Raw genomic sequence first — 10,901 nt, 5'->3', positions numbered from 1 at the left:
ATGTTTGTAGCTAAAGCAATTTAAGAGACCGAAAATTGTGTCATTCCAGGGCGTGACGCTGGAAGCTAATCTTTATTATGCAGCCACTTATTTAAAGTTAAGTTTTCTCTATCCCAGTGTCACGCACTGGGATGACACCTTGACAATCGTCATCCCGCTACGTGTTAGCGGATGAGTTACCGCGACGGTATGACGTAGGGGTTGCCGAGAACCTGTTATTGCAGTCTGGAATCCAGTTTTCTTTACAAATTCACCACATGTGCTTCATTCTATAACGCAAAACCCATACTCACCAAACCCAATGCATTACTTGCAATTAAGTTTCCCGGATTCCAGACTAGAATGACACCGTCATAAAAGAACAAGTGTCAACTACTTGCGTGATACCTTCCTGATAGACAATGTTCATACAGTGTCAGCTACTCAGATAACAGGAAGAAGGTCCTGAGATGACTGGAGAAGAAGGCTACTTAAATGACAGGGAGGAGTTACTTGAATAACGGTTCTTATCGTCGGCAAATTTAGAGCTATATTAACTATTTACCTTTCTTCTAATTAAGTTCGGGTTAGGCAAGAAGTCTAATAGAGCGAAATATGGAAGGCAGAAGATAAGTGCATGCTACGCAGCATCGCTAAATAATAATACCTTTATTACTGTATGAGATAGGTGATTTGTCATTATGAATTTGTTATGTGTTGCGCATAGCACAATGAAATAAGGTTTACTGGTTACACGCTGCAGCCAATGCCACAACACTAGGATCTATGTTTGTTTGCATGCTAATACGCGTTGTGATTTTATGGAGGTCTTCTGTTACCTATGCTAGTGAAAATTTGCAGATACAGAGCGCCTTTGATTGTGTTGTCAAGCATATAGGAGCTCATAAGAAGTATAAAGATCTTGGTGCCATAGAGAGAAGAAGTGAAAAATTTAATATCGAAATTGCGCAGAATTCTGACAGGAATTTTGACATATACTCTACTTCAAAGAAGCAAAAGGTTCTGTTGAGTGAGGAGATAATGAAACAGCTATTTCTGTGCTTAATCAGATCATCACAAAGTTTCCTTATCATAAAAATGGTTTAATTGGATTAGGAAATATTTATTACGTTAATAAAGAATACATAAAAGCTGTAGAGATTTACACAAGACTGTTAATAGCATATCCTAGTAACCCTTACATATTGAAAAATCTTCCGACGATAATCTCACAATATGATTCTGATCTGGCGTTGAGTGAAATGTTCGAATTGTATGATATACATAAAAATCATGAGATAAACTTTCAGATTTTAAAAATGCTACAATATTCTACTTCAAGTTGTTGAACATGGCTACAACTTCGGAAGATGTGAGTGAAGAAATACCTTTATACAAAGTGACAGCAAGTCTAAAGTTTATAAGACTCCACAGCACGCAGCCAAAGATATCATAAAAGCTTATAGCCTACCTAAATCTAATTTATCGCTATCTTTGTTTACAATAATAATATTGAGCTATAGAATTATATCTAAACGGACAGTTAGCTCAGCTGGTAGAGCATCTCGTTTACACTGAGGAGGTCGGCAGTTCAAGTCTGTCATTGCCCATTTGCTTAACTGAATGTTAATACTATTAATTACTTCAATCAAAATATAGAAAATGTAGGATAATATAGTACCGATCTCAATAGTAAAAGGGTTGGAAGATTCTTCTCTCTTACGCAATGAGCGTTATCATAAACCGGGCTATACCAGACGTGCGAGATGGATTTAAACCTGTTCATAGGCGCATATTATATGCAATGTCAAGGGCTGGATACGATGCTGGTAAGTCATATAAAAACGCGGCTCTTATGGTAGGGGATGTAATGGGGAAATATCACCCACAAGGTGATGCAGCTATTTACGATTCCTTGGTTAGAATGACCCAAGAGTTCCCTCTTCCTCTACCACATGTTGATGGACAAGGTAACTTTGGTTCGATAGACGGAGATCCACCCGCTTCGATGCGATATACGGAAGCAAGGCTTCACAGAGTGTCGCACTTCCTACTAAATGATATTGACAAAAACATAGTTGATTTTAGGCCAAACTATGATGGAAATGAAACAGAGCCTATTGCACTGCCTGCAGAATTTCCGAATCTATTGGTAAATTTTGAAAGCGGTGTTGCAGTTGGTATGGCAACCAATATTCCTTCTCGCAACCTTGGAGAAGTAATAGATGCTTGTATGTTATATATAGGTAATCCTGAAGTTACTTTGGATGAGTTACTTGAAGTGATGCCAGGGTCGGATTTCCCAACTGGGGGAACGATTCTTGGAAGGTCTGGAATGAGATCAGCATTTGCAACGGGTCGTGGATCAATTGTTGTACAAGGCAAGACTCACATGGAAGACCTGCCACAAGATAGGCAAGCAATAGTGATTGATGAAATACCGTACCAGGTAAATAAAGTAAAAATAAGTGAGAATATAGGTGAGCGTGTAAAAGAAAAAAGAATTGATGGCATAACAGAGATCAGGGATGAGTCTGATAAGTCTGGTATTAGAGCAGTAATTGACCTTAGAAGAAATGCTGCAGCAGATATTGTACTTCCAAGGGAACTACCCGAAGTGATAATCTCCGATTTTGATGCAACTTTGTAGGTTGGTAGAGAGGCCAAAAACATTCGGCACGTATTTTTTTATTTCGGCTATATTCGATGTTAAAGGGGTGAAAACAGCCCCCAAAGTCGGGGGTTGAAACCATATTTGATCTCCAATCTCGAAAACTATTAGCTATAGAAAAAAAGTGTAAACTGGGCAATTACGTATTTCTTAGCAACGAATCCATTTGCATAAATAGTTTTTAAAAATACCTATTTGCTTAAACAATATATTGAAAAATGTCATATTTTTGTTAATTTCTCAGGTAAAATGTTAATCGATTTTCTCGCAAACTTATGTGTAGATACTATATATCAAAATGCAAGATACGGATATTTTGGAATTTTGAATTTTTTGATATTTGAAAAAAGGTGCATACATTGATGTTTGCTGAATTCGTCTTGAAACGTACTATCAATTGATAAAAAAATATATATATAATCCCATTTAAAAAACCAAACTTAACTTTCATATTTCTGTAAACAATAATGATAAAAAACAATTGTTACGGCCAATAAATCAGCCCCCTCTTGCCATTCAATTTCATATAAAAACTTTTTTCGTATATTTAATAGGTTAGCAAATAATCGACTGTCCAGGATTTCGTGGAACATACTGTATATACAGAGTGTAACGAAAATGTCGCAGTTCCTTAAAAGGGGTGATTTAGGGGGTGATTTGAAACAACTTTTTCCTTAGCGAAAACGTAAGATGAGGTTCCGTTAACGAGTTATTAACGAAAAACACCGGCCAATGAGAGTGCGAGTTTGCCGCCCGAGCGACCGCGGTAGCGTTGGGTACGCGCGCTAGATGCTACAGTCGTACTCCGAACAAGAATGTCGTCATACATCGAAGAAAATAGCATTAGTATGAAAACTGAAAGCGACATAATAAATAACACCGAGTCCTTTTTTTGTTTATCACTTGAAGTGAATAATTACTTAAAACTGAGGAAAGCTACGTGCAACGTAAAAATACGAATATGTAAATCTCCTATTCGCATAACGTATAAACGAAAAAGCAATACAACGAAAAATAAAGGATGAAGAGAACAAACTTCACTTGTAGTTTGTAAACCTGTGTCACTGGGTCACTGTACCGATCCTGGTCATCGACCGTCGAAATGGTTTATGCTATGGCACGCGTTTAGGTAATTTATGGCTTTATTGCTTTGTTTTCGAAGGAGACATGATCTCGGAGTGTCCGAACAAAGAAGGTCTGAGGTGCTTAAACTACGTGGGGGGTACAAGGAGCTTATTTGGAAAAATTCTACCCTGCCATAAACCATTCCTGAGGTCGATGACCAGTATCGGTACAGTGACCAAGTGACACAGATTTACAAACTACAGATGAATTGCATTTAATTCATTAATGATTATTATTTTTTAAATCTAACGCAGAATACTTTCAACGTTTCTATCTTCAACGTTAATTCTCCAATTCTCCGTTCATTTCTTTTGTCGCATTGCTTTTTCGTTTATACGTTATGCAAATATTTTCACAATAATGCTATTTCCTTCGACGCATGTCGACTTTCTTGTTCGGAGTACAACCGTAGCGCCCAGCGCGTACCCAACGCTACCGCAGTCGCTCGGACGGCAAATTCGCGCTCTCATTGACCGGTGTTTTTCATTAATAACTCGTTAACGAAGCCTCATCTTACATTTTCGCTAAGGAAAGTGTGGTTTCAAATCACCCCCTGAATCACCCCTTTTAAGGAACTGCGACATTTTTGTTACACCCTGTATATATATTAGATTGCGATCTTGAGCTTAGATGAAGTGATAAAAATCATTCTCGGTGCAAAAGATCCTGCGGAAAAAAGTAGAGAACTTTTAAATAATGAATGGAAAACTTCGAATGAAGTCAACACTGTTATTCAGTTGATTTTAGATAGCGCAAGCTTTTTGAAAGATGGAGTGTATAGATTAACTGAACTACAAATTAAGGCTATCCTTGATATGGAACTGCAGCGTTTGACAGGCCTTGAAAAAGACAAACTGGAAGTTGAGCTAAGTTCAATAATCAACTTGATAAAAGAATATATCGCTTTCCTTGGCTCAGAAGAGAAGTTGATGAAGGAAATAAAAAACCATTTACAAGAAGTAACGAACAGATTTGCTGTGCCGCGAAAAACTGCAATAGAGGAATCAGATACGGACATTGAAGCTGAAGATCTAATTCCACAAGAGGCTATGGTGACAACCGTAACTATGAATGATTATATCAAGCGTGTGAAGCTTTCTCGCTACAAAACTCGGCATCGTGGTGGAAGAAGATAGCTAGGACAGGGGTTAAAAGAAGAGAATGTAATCACAAAATTATTTGTTGGGATTACCCACACTAGTCTCTTATTCTTTTCTAATATTAGCCAAGACTATAGATTAAAGGTTCATACGTTGCCTCTTGCAGAACCAACTGCACGTGGAAGAGCGCTTGTTAACATATTTCCGCTTAGCGATGGTTAAACTATAACTAATATAATACCGTTGCCAAGTGAAAATGACAAAAATCAAAACATAGTTTTTGCTACTGCCTATGGAAACATAAGGCGTAACTCTTTAGCGGACGTTCACTATATTCCAAGCAATGGAAAAATAGCAATAAAGCTCGATGAAGGAGACAAACTAATATCGGTTATATTATGCAATGAAATTGATCATGTTTTACTTTCAACAACGCTTGGAAAAAGTATCAGATTTGTTGTAAGTTATGTACGTCAATTTAAGAGTCGCAATTCAGATGGCGTAAGAGGTATCAAACTTGTAAAGAATGATAGCGTGATATTCATGACCATATTAAAAGGGATAGGTGTAGTAACAGAAACAAAAGAAGTTTATTTAAAAGTTCCACTTGCAAAAAGACTGGGGTCTGCAATTAATAACTCCATTGATTCCAAATTGCAAATGACCTTGAATGATTTAGAAATAAATAACGCATTATTTATATAATTTGCAGTGAATGAGGAGTTTATATTAACTATTACTGAAAATGGTTTTGGTAAAAGAACTTCTGCGTATGACTATGCAGTAACTAACAAGAGTGGTGTTAGTAACACCAATATTCTTACTAAAAACAGAAACGGTAATGTTGTTGTTAGTATTCCAGATAAGCAGGGTGATAATATAATGCCTATTACAGATGATGGAAAGTTAATTCGCATTTCGGTCAATGAGATTAGAATTGCAGAACGCAGCACTCAGGGGGTCACTCTGTTTAAAACAGAGAGTATAGAAAAAGTGGTGTCAGTAGCGAAAATTGAAGATCCTGATTCCACTGAAGATAGTATTTTTGAAGATGAAAACTCTATCTCTTCTCAACCCTAGTACAGGTTAAACAAAAAGCGTAAGTTTTTGTTGATTAATACGCAGTATATAAATTAAAATATATACGTATGCCTATGTAAAGTTCAATGGACAAAAATTGACTAAAAATAAAAAAAACCACTGGCAAACAAAGAGGGTTAAAAAGACACCTCCCCTCAAAGATATTAGTAAAAATAAGAATAGCAGAGATTTTATAACATTAACTACATGCGCTACGGCGGGTATAGGAGCTGCAAGAGGACTTTGGCCACTGTTTAAGTCTATGAATCCTTCTGGTGAAGTTTTAGCAGTTTCCACAGTGGAGGAGAATTTGTCTGAATTCCAGGAAGGACGCCAAGTGAAAGTAAAGTGACAAGGTAAACCAGTATTTATTCGTGGACGCACAAACCAAGAAATTGAGGTTCCAAGTGCTGTGAATGTAAAGAACTTGAGGGACCATGAGTCAGATGAACAGAGAGTACGTGAAGGGAAAGATGAATGGTTAATCATGATCGGAATATGTACACATCTTGGGTGTGTACCGGTTAACCATGCTACAAAAGATGCCACTGGTTGGTTCTGTCCTTGCCAGGGTTCATATTATGACACATCAGGCCGAGTGATTGGGGGTCCTGCACCAAAAAATATGGTTGTACCTAATTATTTTTTTCCCAGTGAGGATGTTGTGGTAATTGGCAAGAAGGCTTAACGGATACAATAATCTCGTTAAGAAAAACTCACAGGATCAACATCTATTAGCACTGCAATACTCGAATTCAAGTTACAATTTTTAATCCAATATTTCAGCATTTTTTGTATAGATAGACTGTGCTTATGTAACGTGCCTCTTCCCTCTCAGATAGCACATTATCGATTGAATACCTTGTGCTTCGAATGACATCATCCCACCGAAATATTGGATACTTTCTCACATGAAACGTGCATCGGATGACATCTCATCTGGACAATAGGATACCTTTGCACACGTTCCCACCTGAACTATTAGACACCTTTGCACACGGTCCTACTGAAATCACAATCCCCTTAGTATAAATATCTCTCGGAGACGCACTCCTGAGTCAGTGATTATTTAATTGTCAATATATTAAGAACATAGGTTTTTGTTAATAAATCAAAGCTATTCATATTCCGGTGTTACGATTATTACGGCCTCCAGTCACTCTTTTTAAAAAGACCTTTCGACGAAAACTTGCCACATCGTGTTTTACGTGACACTTATTATGTATTTTTAGGAACACCCTATACCGATACTTATTATTTAAGAAATTTATTGCTGCTGGTCATGGACCAAGAATTCCAAATTCCTTTTTGTCTGCAACTACATTTTTTTCGTGGATACAAGTAGTTGAGCTACTTAGATGACAGAGAAGAGATTTTACTATTTTATTCGCTTCTTTTTGTGTCGCAATCTGATTCTTACCACAAATTACATTTAAATAATAGCAATCGATATGGATTATATTATCGATATGGATAATATTAATCTGTTAAATCGTGGCATTTTGACTTCGCATCTTGACTTAAGTTCAATTTCATAAAATGAGTCCCTGTTTTGATGTAGTAATGCTTTTATTATTGAATTTTCAGGATTATTGGTTTGCACTATTACCATTCCTTCTTCGTTGAACCTTCCTGACCTGCCTGCAACTTGGTGCAACAATTGATACGTCTTTTCCACTGCTCTCAAATAGGAATTTTCGAGTCTCAAATCTGCATTTATTAATCCAACCGAAGTTAATTCAGGAAAATTGTGCCCCTTAGCAATTATTTGTGTGCCGATTATAATATTCACCTCTTCTTTCAGTACCAAGTCAATTACGTTACTAACCGACTTCTGGTCGCTGCTTATCATCGCAGTTTTTGCGTTTGGTATTAATTTCACCATTACTTCAAGTAACCTTTCAATTCCTATGACGTAGAGGGACAGTTGCTGTTCACTTTGGCAATTAGTGCATTTTTCTGGAAGTTTCAATTGATAAGAGCAATGATGGCACAAAAGAGCATTTTATTTCTTGTGATATGTAAGCCAAACAACACAATTTAAGCAGGAAATTTTATATCCATACCTTTTACAAATTGTCAGTTGTGCATACCGTCTGCGGTTTGGGAAAAGCATAATCGGCTATTTTTTCTCTATGGTTTGTTTGATGCTTTCAAAAAGATTATCGGAGATCCATTGCTTGTTGCTTCTCATATCCACTACTTTAATGAGTGGCAACTCTGCACCACCGAATCGCTTGGTTAGCTTTAATTGATTGTAATTCTCGCTTTTAACATGATGAATCGTTCCAAGCAGTGGAGTTGCTGAAGATAAAATAATCGGAATATTTTCAAATTTGGCTAAGATTATCGCCATATCTCGAGTATTATATAAAAGTCCCTGTTCTTGTTTGAAAGGTGAGTCGTGCTCTCCATCAATGATAATCAATTTTAAGTTTATATAAGGCAAAAAAAGGCGCTGACCATGCACCAATAATTATCTGCGCATTTCCACTTGCTATATTGAGCCAATTACTGTGGCGAGTTTTTGGAGTGAGCCTTGAGTGCCATTCGACTAAGTTTTTCGATACCTGACCGCGAACACGATTTACCAATTGTGAAGTTAAAACAATTTCAGGCATGAGGATTAATATTTGTGCACAGTCTATAGTTTCGACCAATTTTGCAATAGCGGATGAGTAACCTTCCGTTTTTCCAGATCCTGTCTCACCGTCAAGCAAAGTCACTCAATACTCATTCAAACTGCTTATTATTTTATTACTAGCTATCTGTTGTTCAGGGTTGAATTGGCAACATATTTCACTTATTTCCTGCTTTTGTCCAAAACAAACCAATTTATCTGTTTGGTTTACTTTTAACACCCCTCCCATTATCACTTTGGCAAGCATACAAGTAGGCATTACATTATATGGTGCAACCCACTCTGCAAATGCAATCAATTTTGGTCTAATATTTGGTAAGTCGATCTTTTGCTCAATAAATCTTAATGCTCGATCACTTTTACCACTGTTTTTCTAAACAATTCCGATTAAGCGTTTTTTGCCAAATGACTCCACCACGTAATTCCGTGACTGATGCTTCAGTATTTTCCTCAACTGCATTTGAAAATAACTGGCTAATTGGAAGTGGTAATACATCAACTGTTCTTGCCATAGTGATTGAGGTTAGCATTATTTTGAAAACATTTGCTTGATTTCGTGGATCGATTGGTTAAACTGATATAGCATTATACTAAATTAATTTGATTGGCAGAGTGAGTATGATTTCAAAAACTCGTAAAGAGGCGTTCAAGGTATTAGGATTGTCAGAGAGTGCAAGCATAGAAGAGATTAAGAAGGCATATTACGAGCTCGCATTGAAATGGCATCCCGACAAATGGTCCGATAAAAGCCAAGAAGAGCAAAAGACAGCAACAGAAAAGTTTAAAGAAATATCGGTAGCTTATCAAATATCAATAGGCGAAATAACTGAAGAATTCATTTGCCAATAGCCTAATGATGTTTGCATTAACAACTTAGCTGAATATTTTCAAAACTGGGAGAAGAACTTCTTAGAAAAGGCTACGGCTCACATCTAAGTAAAGGAGAGGTTGATTTATTTAAGACTCTTGATGATAAAGATCTAGCCAAGACAAAAATTTTCTTAGAAAAGGTCAAAAATATCAATTCACAAACTAGACCTTTTGATTTATGGACTGGGGAATCAATATTGCACTACATTGTAAAAAATTCCTGTAGCAATTTTGAATCAGGTTGGGTAGAGCTACTTGGAGAAGTTTTATCAAAGTATTGCGCTAACAATTCCATATCAGCTCATAATAATAGTGTCGAGTTATGCTCACAACTTAACGCAATAGATGTTAATATTTTGATGGAGGGTATTGGCACCCCTTTACATATTGCATGTGATATAGGTAATCTTGATATCATAAGTATGCTTCTAAAGCATGGAGGAGATCCTAATTCACGTAGTGTATCTGGATGTATACCATTGTATTATGCTCTAAAAGAAAGCAAAAATGATGTTGTTAAGGTACTGCTAGAAGACGGTGCTAAAATTGATGTAGATTACGCAGAAGAAGAGTTAAAATGCTACATTGGTCTATTTTTGAGACTTCATCGATAAATTGCTGCCCATCTTCTTAATTGCGCTCTTGATAGAATGTAACTTTTTTTAAGGTTATTTTTAGCTGTTTTAACCTATACCAAATTGCACTTATTCCAAAGCCAAGATTTTGTTTCATTTCTGCTAGTGCGTGATCTGGGTGTTTTGTGACATAGACTAGAAGTATTTTTGGGTCTATTTTCCGAATAAAACCAGCACTTTTTGCCCCTTTGAGACCTTGGCCAGTAGCTTTCTTTTTTAGCCATCTATATAGTTTCTATCTCAAAAATCTCTGCAACTTCAACTTCTGACTTCCTTTTTCTACCAAAGACACTGCTTTTTCCCTTAAATCTACACTATACGCCATCGCTTTCCCTACTTTAAAGAAATATATTATACCTTTATCATTCGCTTATGAAAGTACTATAGTTAGCAGTTTGCTTTTTTCCTTCAAATCAGGGTCAAAGTTTATTATGCCTTCTATATCTTTCCCAGTTTGCTCTGATTGCTCTTTTGAAAATTCTATCTGTTTTTCTATATATTCTCTGGCTTTCCCTGTGGCATTCTGCAAGCGGCACTTGTTTGCATATCGCTTAAATTGCGCTCAATTGCTCTTAGCTCTTTTAATTGTTCTTGTTTTTGTGAATCATACACTCTTTTACCCCATCGTTTTTTTGCGATGAATTCAGCATATTTTTCCAACAGTTTTGCATCCAATTTATCGGGTTTTGCAAAGTGATTGCAGGCTTTTGCAAATGCATATAGCCGATTTGAGTGAGCTCTATGAACAGCTATGTTATACAACTTTATTATAAGTTTCTCATAACCTCCTGTTTACACAT

The 10,901-nt window shown here is 36.6% G+C and overlaps 2 protein-coding genes across 2 annotated transcripts; one reads left to right on the top strand and one right to left on the bottom strand.

Moving 5' to 3' along the window:
* Window positions 1-1,783: 1,783 nt before the first annotated feature.
* On the top strand, window positions 1,784-6,440 carry LOC143186548 (DNA gyrase subunit A-like). Its single transcript, XM_076390234.1, has 13 exons — window positions 1,784-2,572; window positions 2,630-2,659; window positions 2,707-2,818; window positions 2,895-3,000; window positions 3,329-3,335; window positions 4,387-4,836; window positions 4,912-5,092; window positions 5,153-5,440; window positions 5,493-5,531; window positions 5,588-5,914; window positions 5,956-5,960; window positions 6,038-6,298; window positions 6,402-6,440. Exons 1-13 carry the CDS (start codon window positions 1,784-1,786, stop codon window positions 6,438-6,440), a joined length of 2,634 nt encoding a protein of 877 aa, XP_076246349.1.
* A 1,637-nt stretch (window positions 6,441-8,077) lies between these two features.
* Window positions 8,078-9,182, bottom strand: LOC143186547 (replication restart protein PriA-like). Its single transcript, XM_076390232.1, has 5 exons — window positions 9,145-9,182; window positions 8,963-9,100; window positions 8,717-8,901; window positions 8,426-8,656; window positions 8,078-8,364 (listed from the first exon to the last, which is right to left on the bottom strand). Exons 1-5 carry the CDS (start codon window positions 9,180-9,182, stop codon window positions 8,078-8,080), a joined length of 879 nt encoding a protein of 292 aa, XP_076246347.1.
* Window positions 9,183-10,901: the final 1,719 nt, after the last annotated feature.

The sequence above is a fragment of the Calliopsis andreniformis genome, unplaced genomic scaffold (genome assembly GCF_051401765.1).
Source record: "Calliopsis andreniformis isolate RMS-2024a unplaced genomic scaffold, iyCalAndr_principal scaffold0001, whole genome shotgun sequence".
NCBI lineage: Eukaryota > Metazoa > Arthropoda > Insecta > Hymenoptera > Andrenidae > Calliopsis > Calliopsis andreniformis.
Note: the sequence above shows the minus strand (reverse complement) of the source record. Positions and strands in the feature narration are given on the sequence as shown.

Bases quoted from the DNA above. Each gene is read 5' to 3' on its own strand.
- LOC143186547 (XM_076390232.1), bottom strand. From the start codon at position 9,182: ATGCTATATCAGTTTAACCAATCGATCCACGAAATCAA. The intron at 8,902-8,962 runs GTGGTAAAAGTG...ACCAAATATTAG, and splicing joins CGGAATTGTTTAGAAAAACA to ACCAAAATTGATTGCATTTG. The intron at 8,657-8,716 runs GTAATAAAATAA...ACGGTGAGACAG, and splicing joins CCCTGAACAACAGATAGCTA to GATCTGGAAAAACGGAAGGT.
- LOC143186548 (XM_076390234.1), top strand. From the start codon at position 1,784: ATGTCAAGGGCTGGATACGATGCTGGTAAGTCATATAAAAACGCGGCT. The intron at 2,573-2,629 runs GTACTTCCAAGG...GCAACTTTGTAG, and splicing joins GAAATGCTGCAGCAGATATT to GTTGGTAGAGAGGCCAAAAA. The intron at 5,532-5,587 runs GCAAATGACCTT...TATAATTTGCAG, and splicing joins AACTCCATTGATTCCAAATT to TGAATGAGGAGTTTATATTA.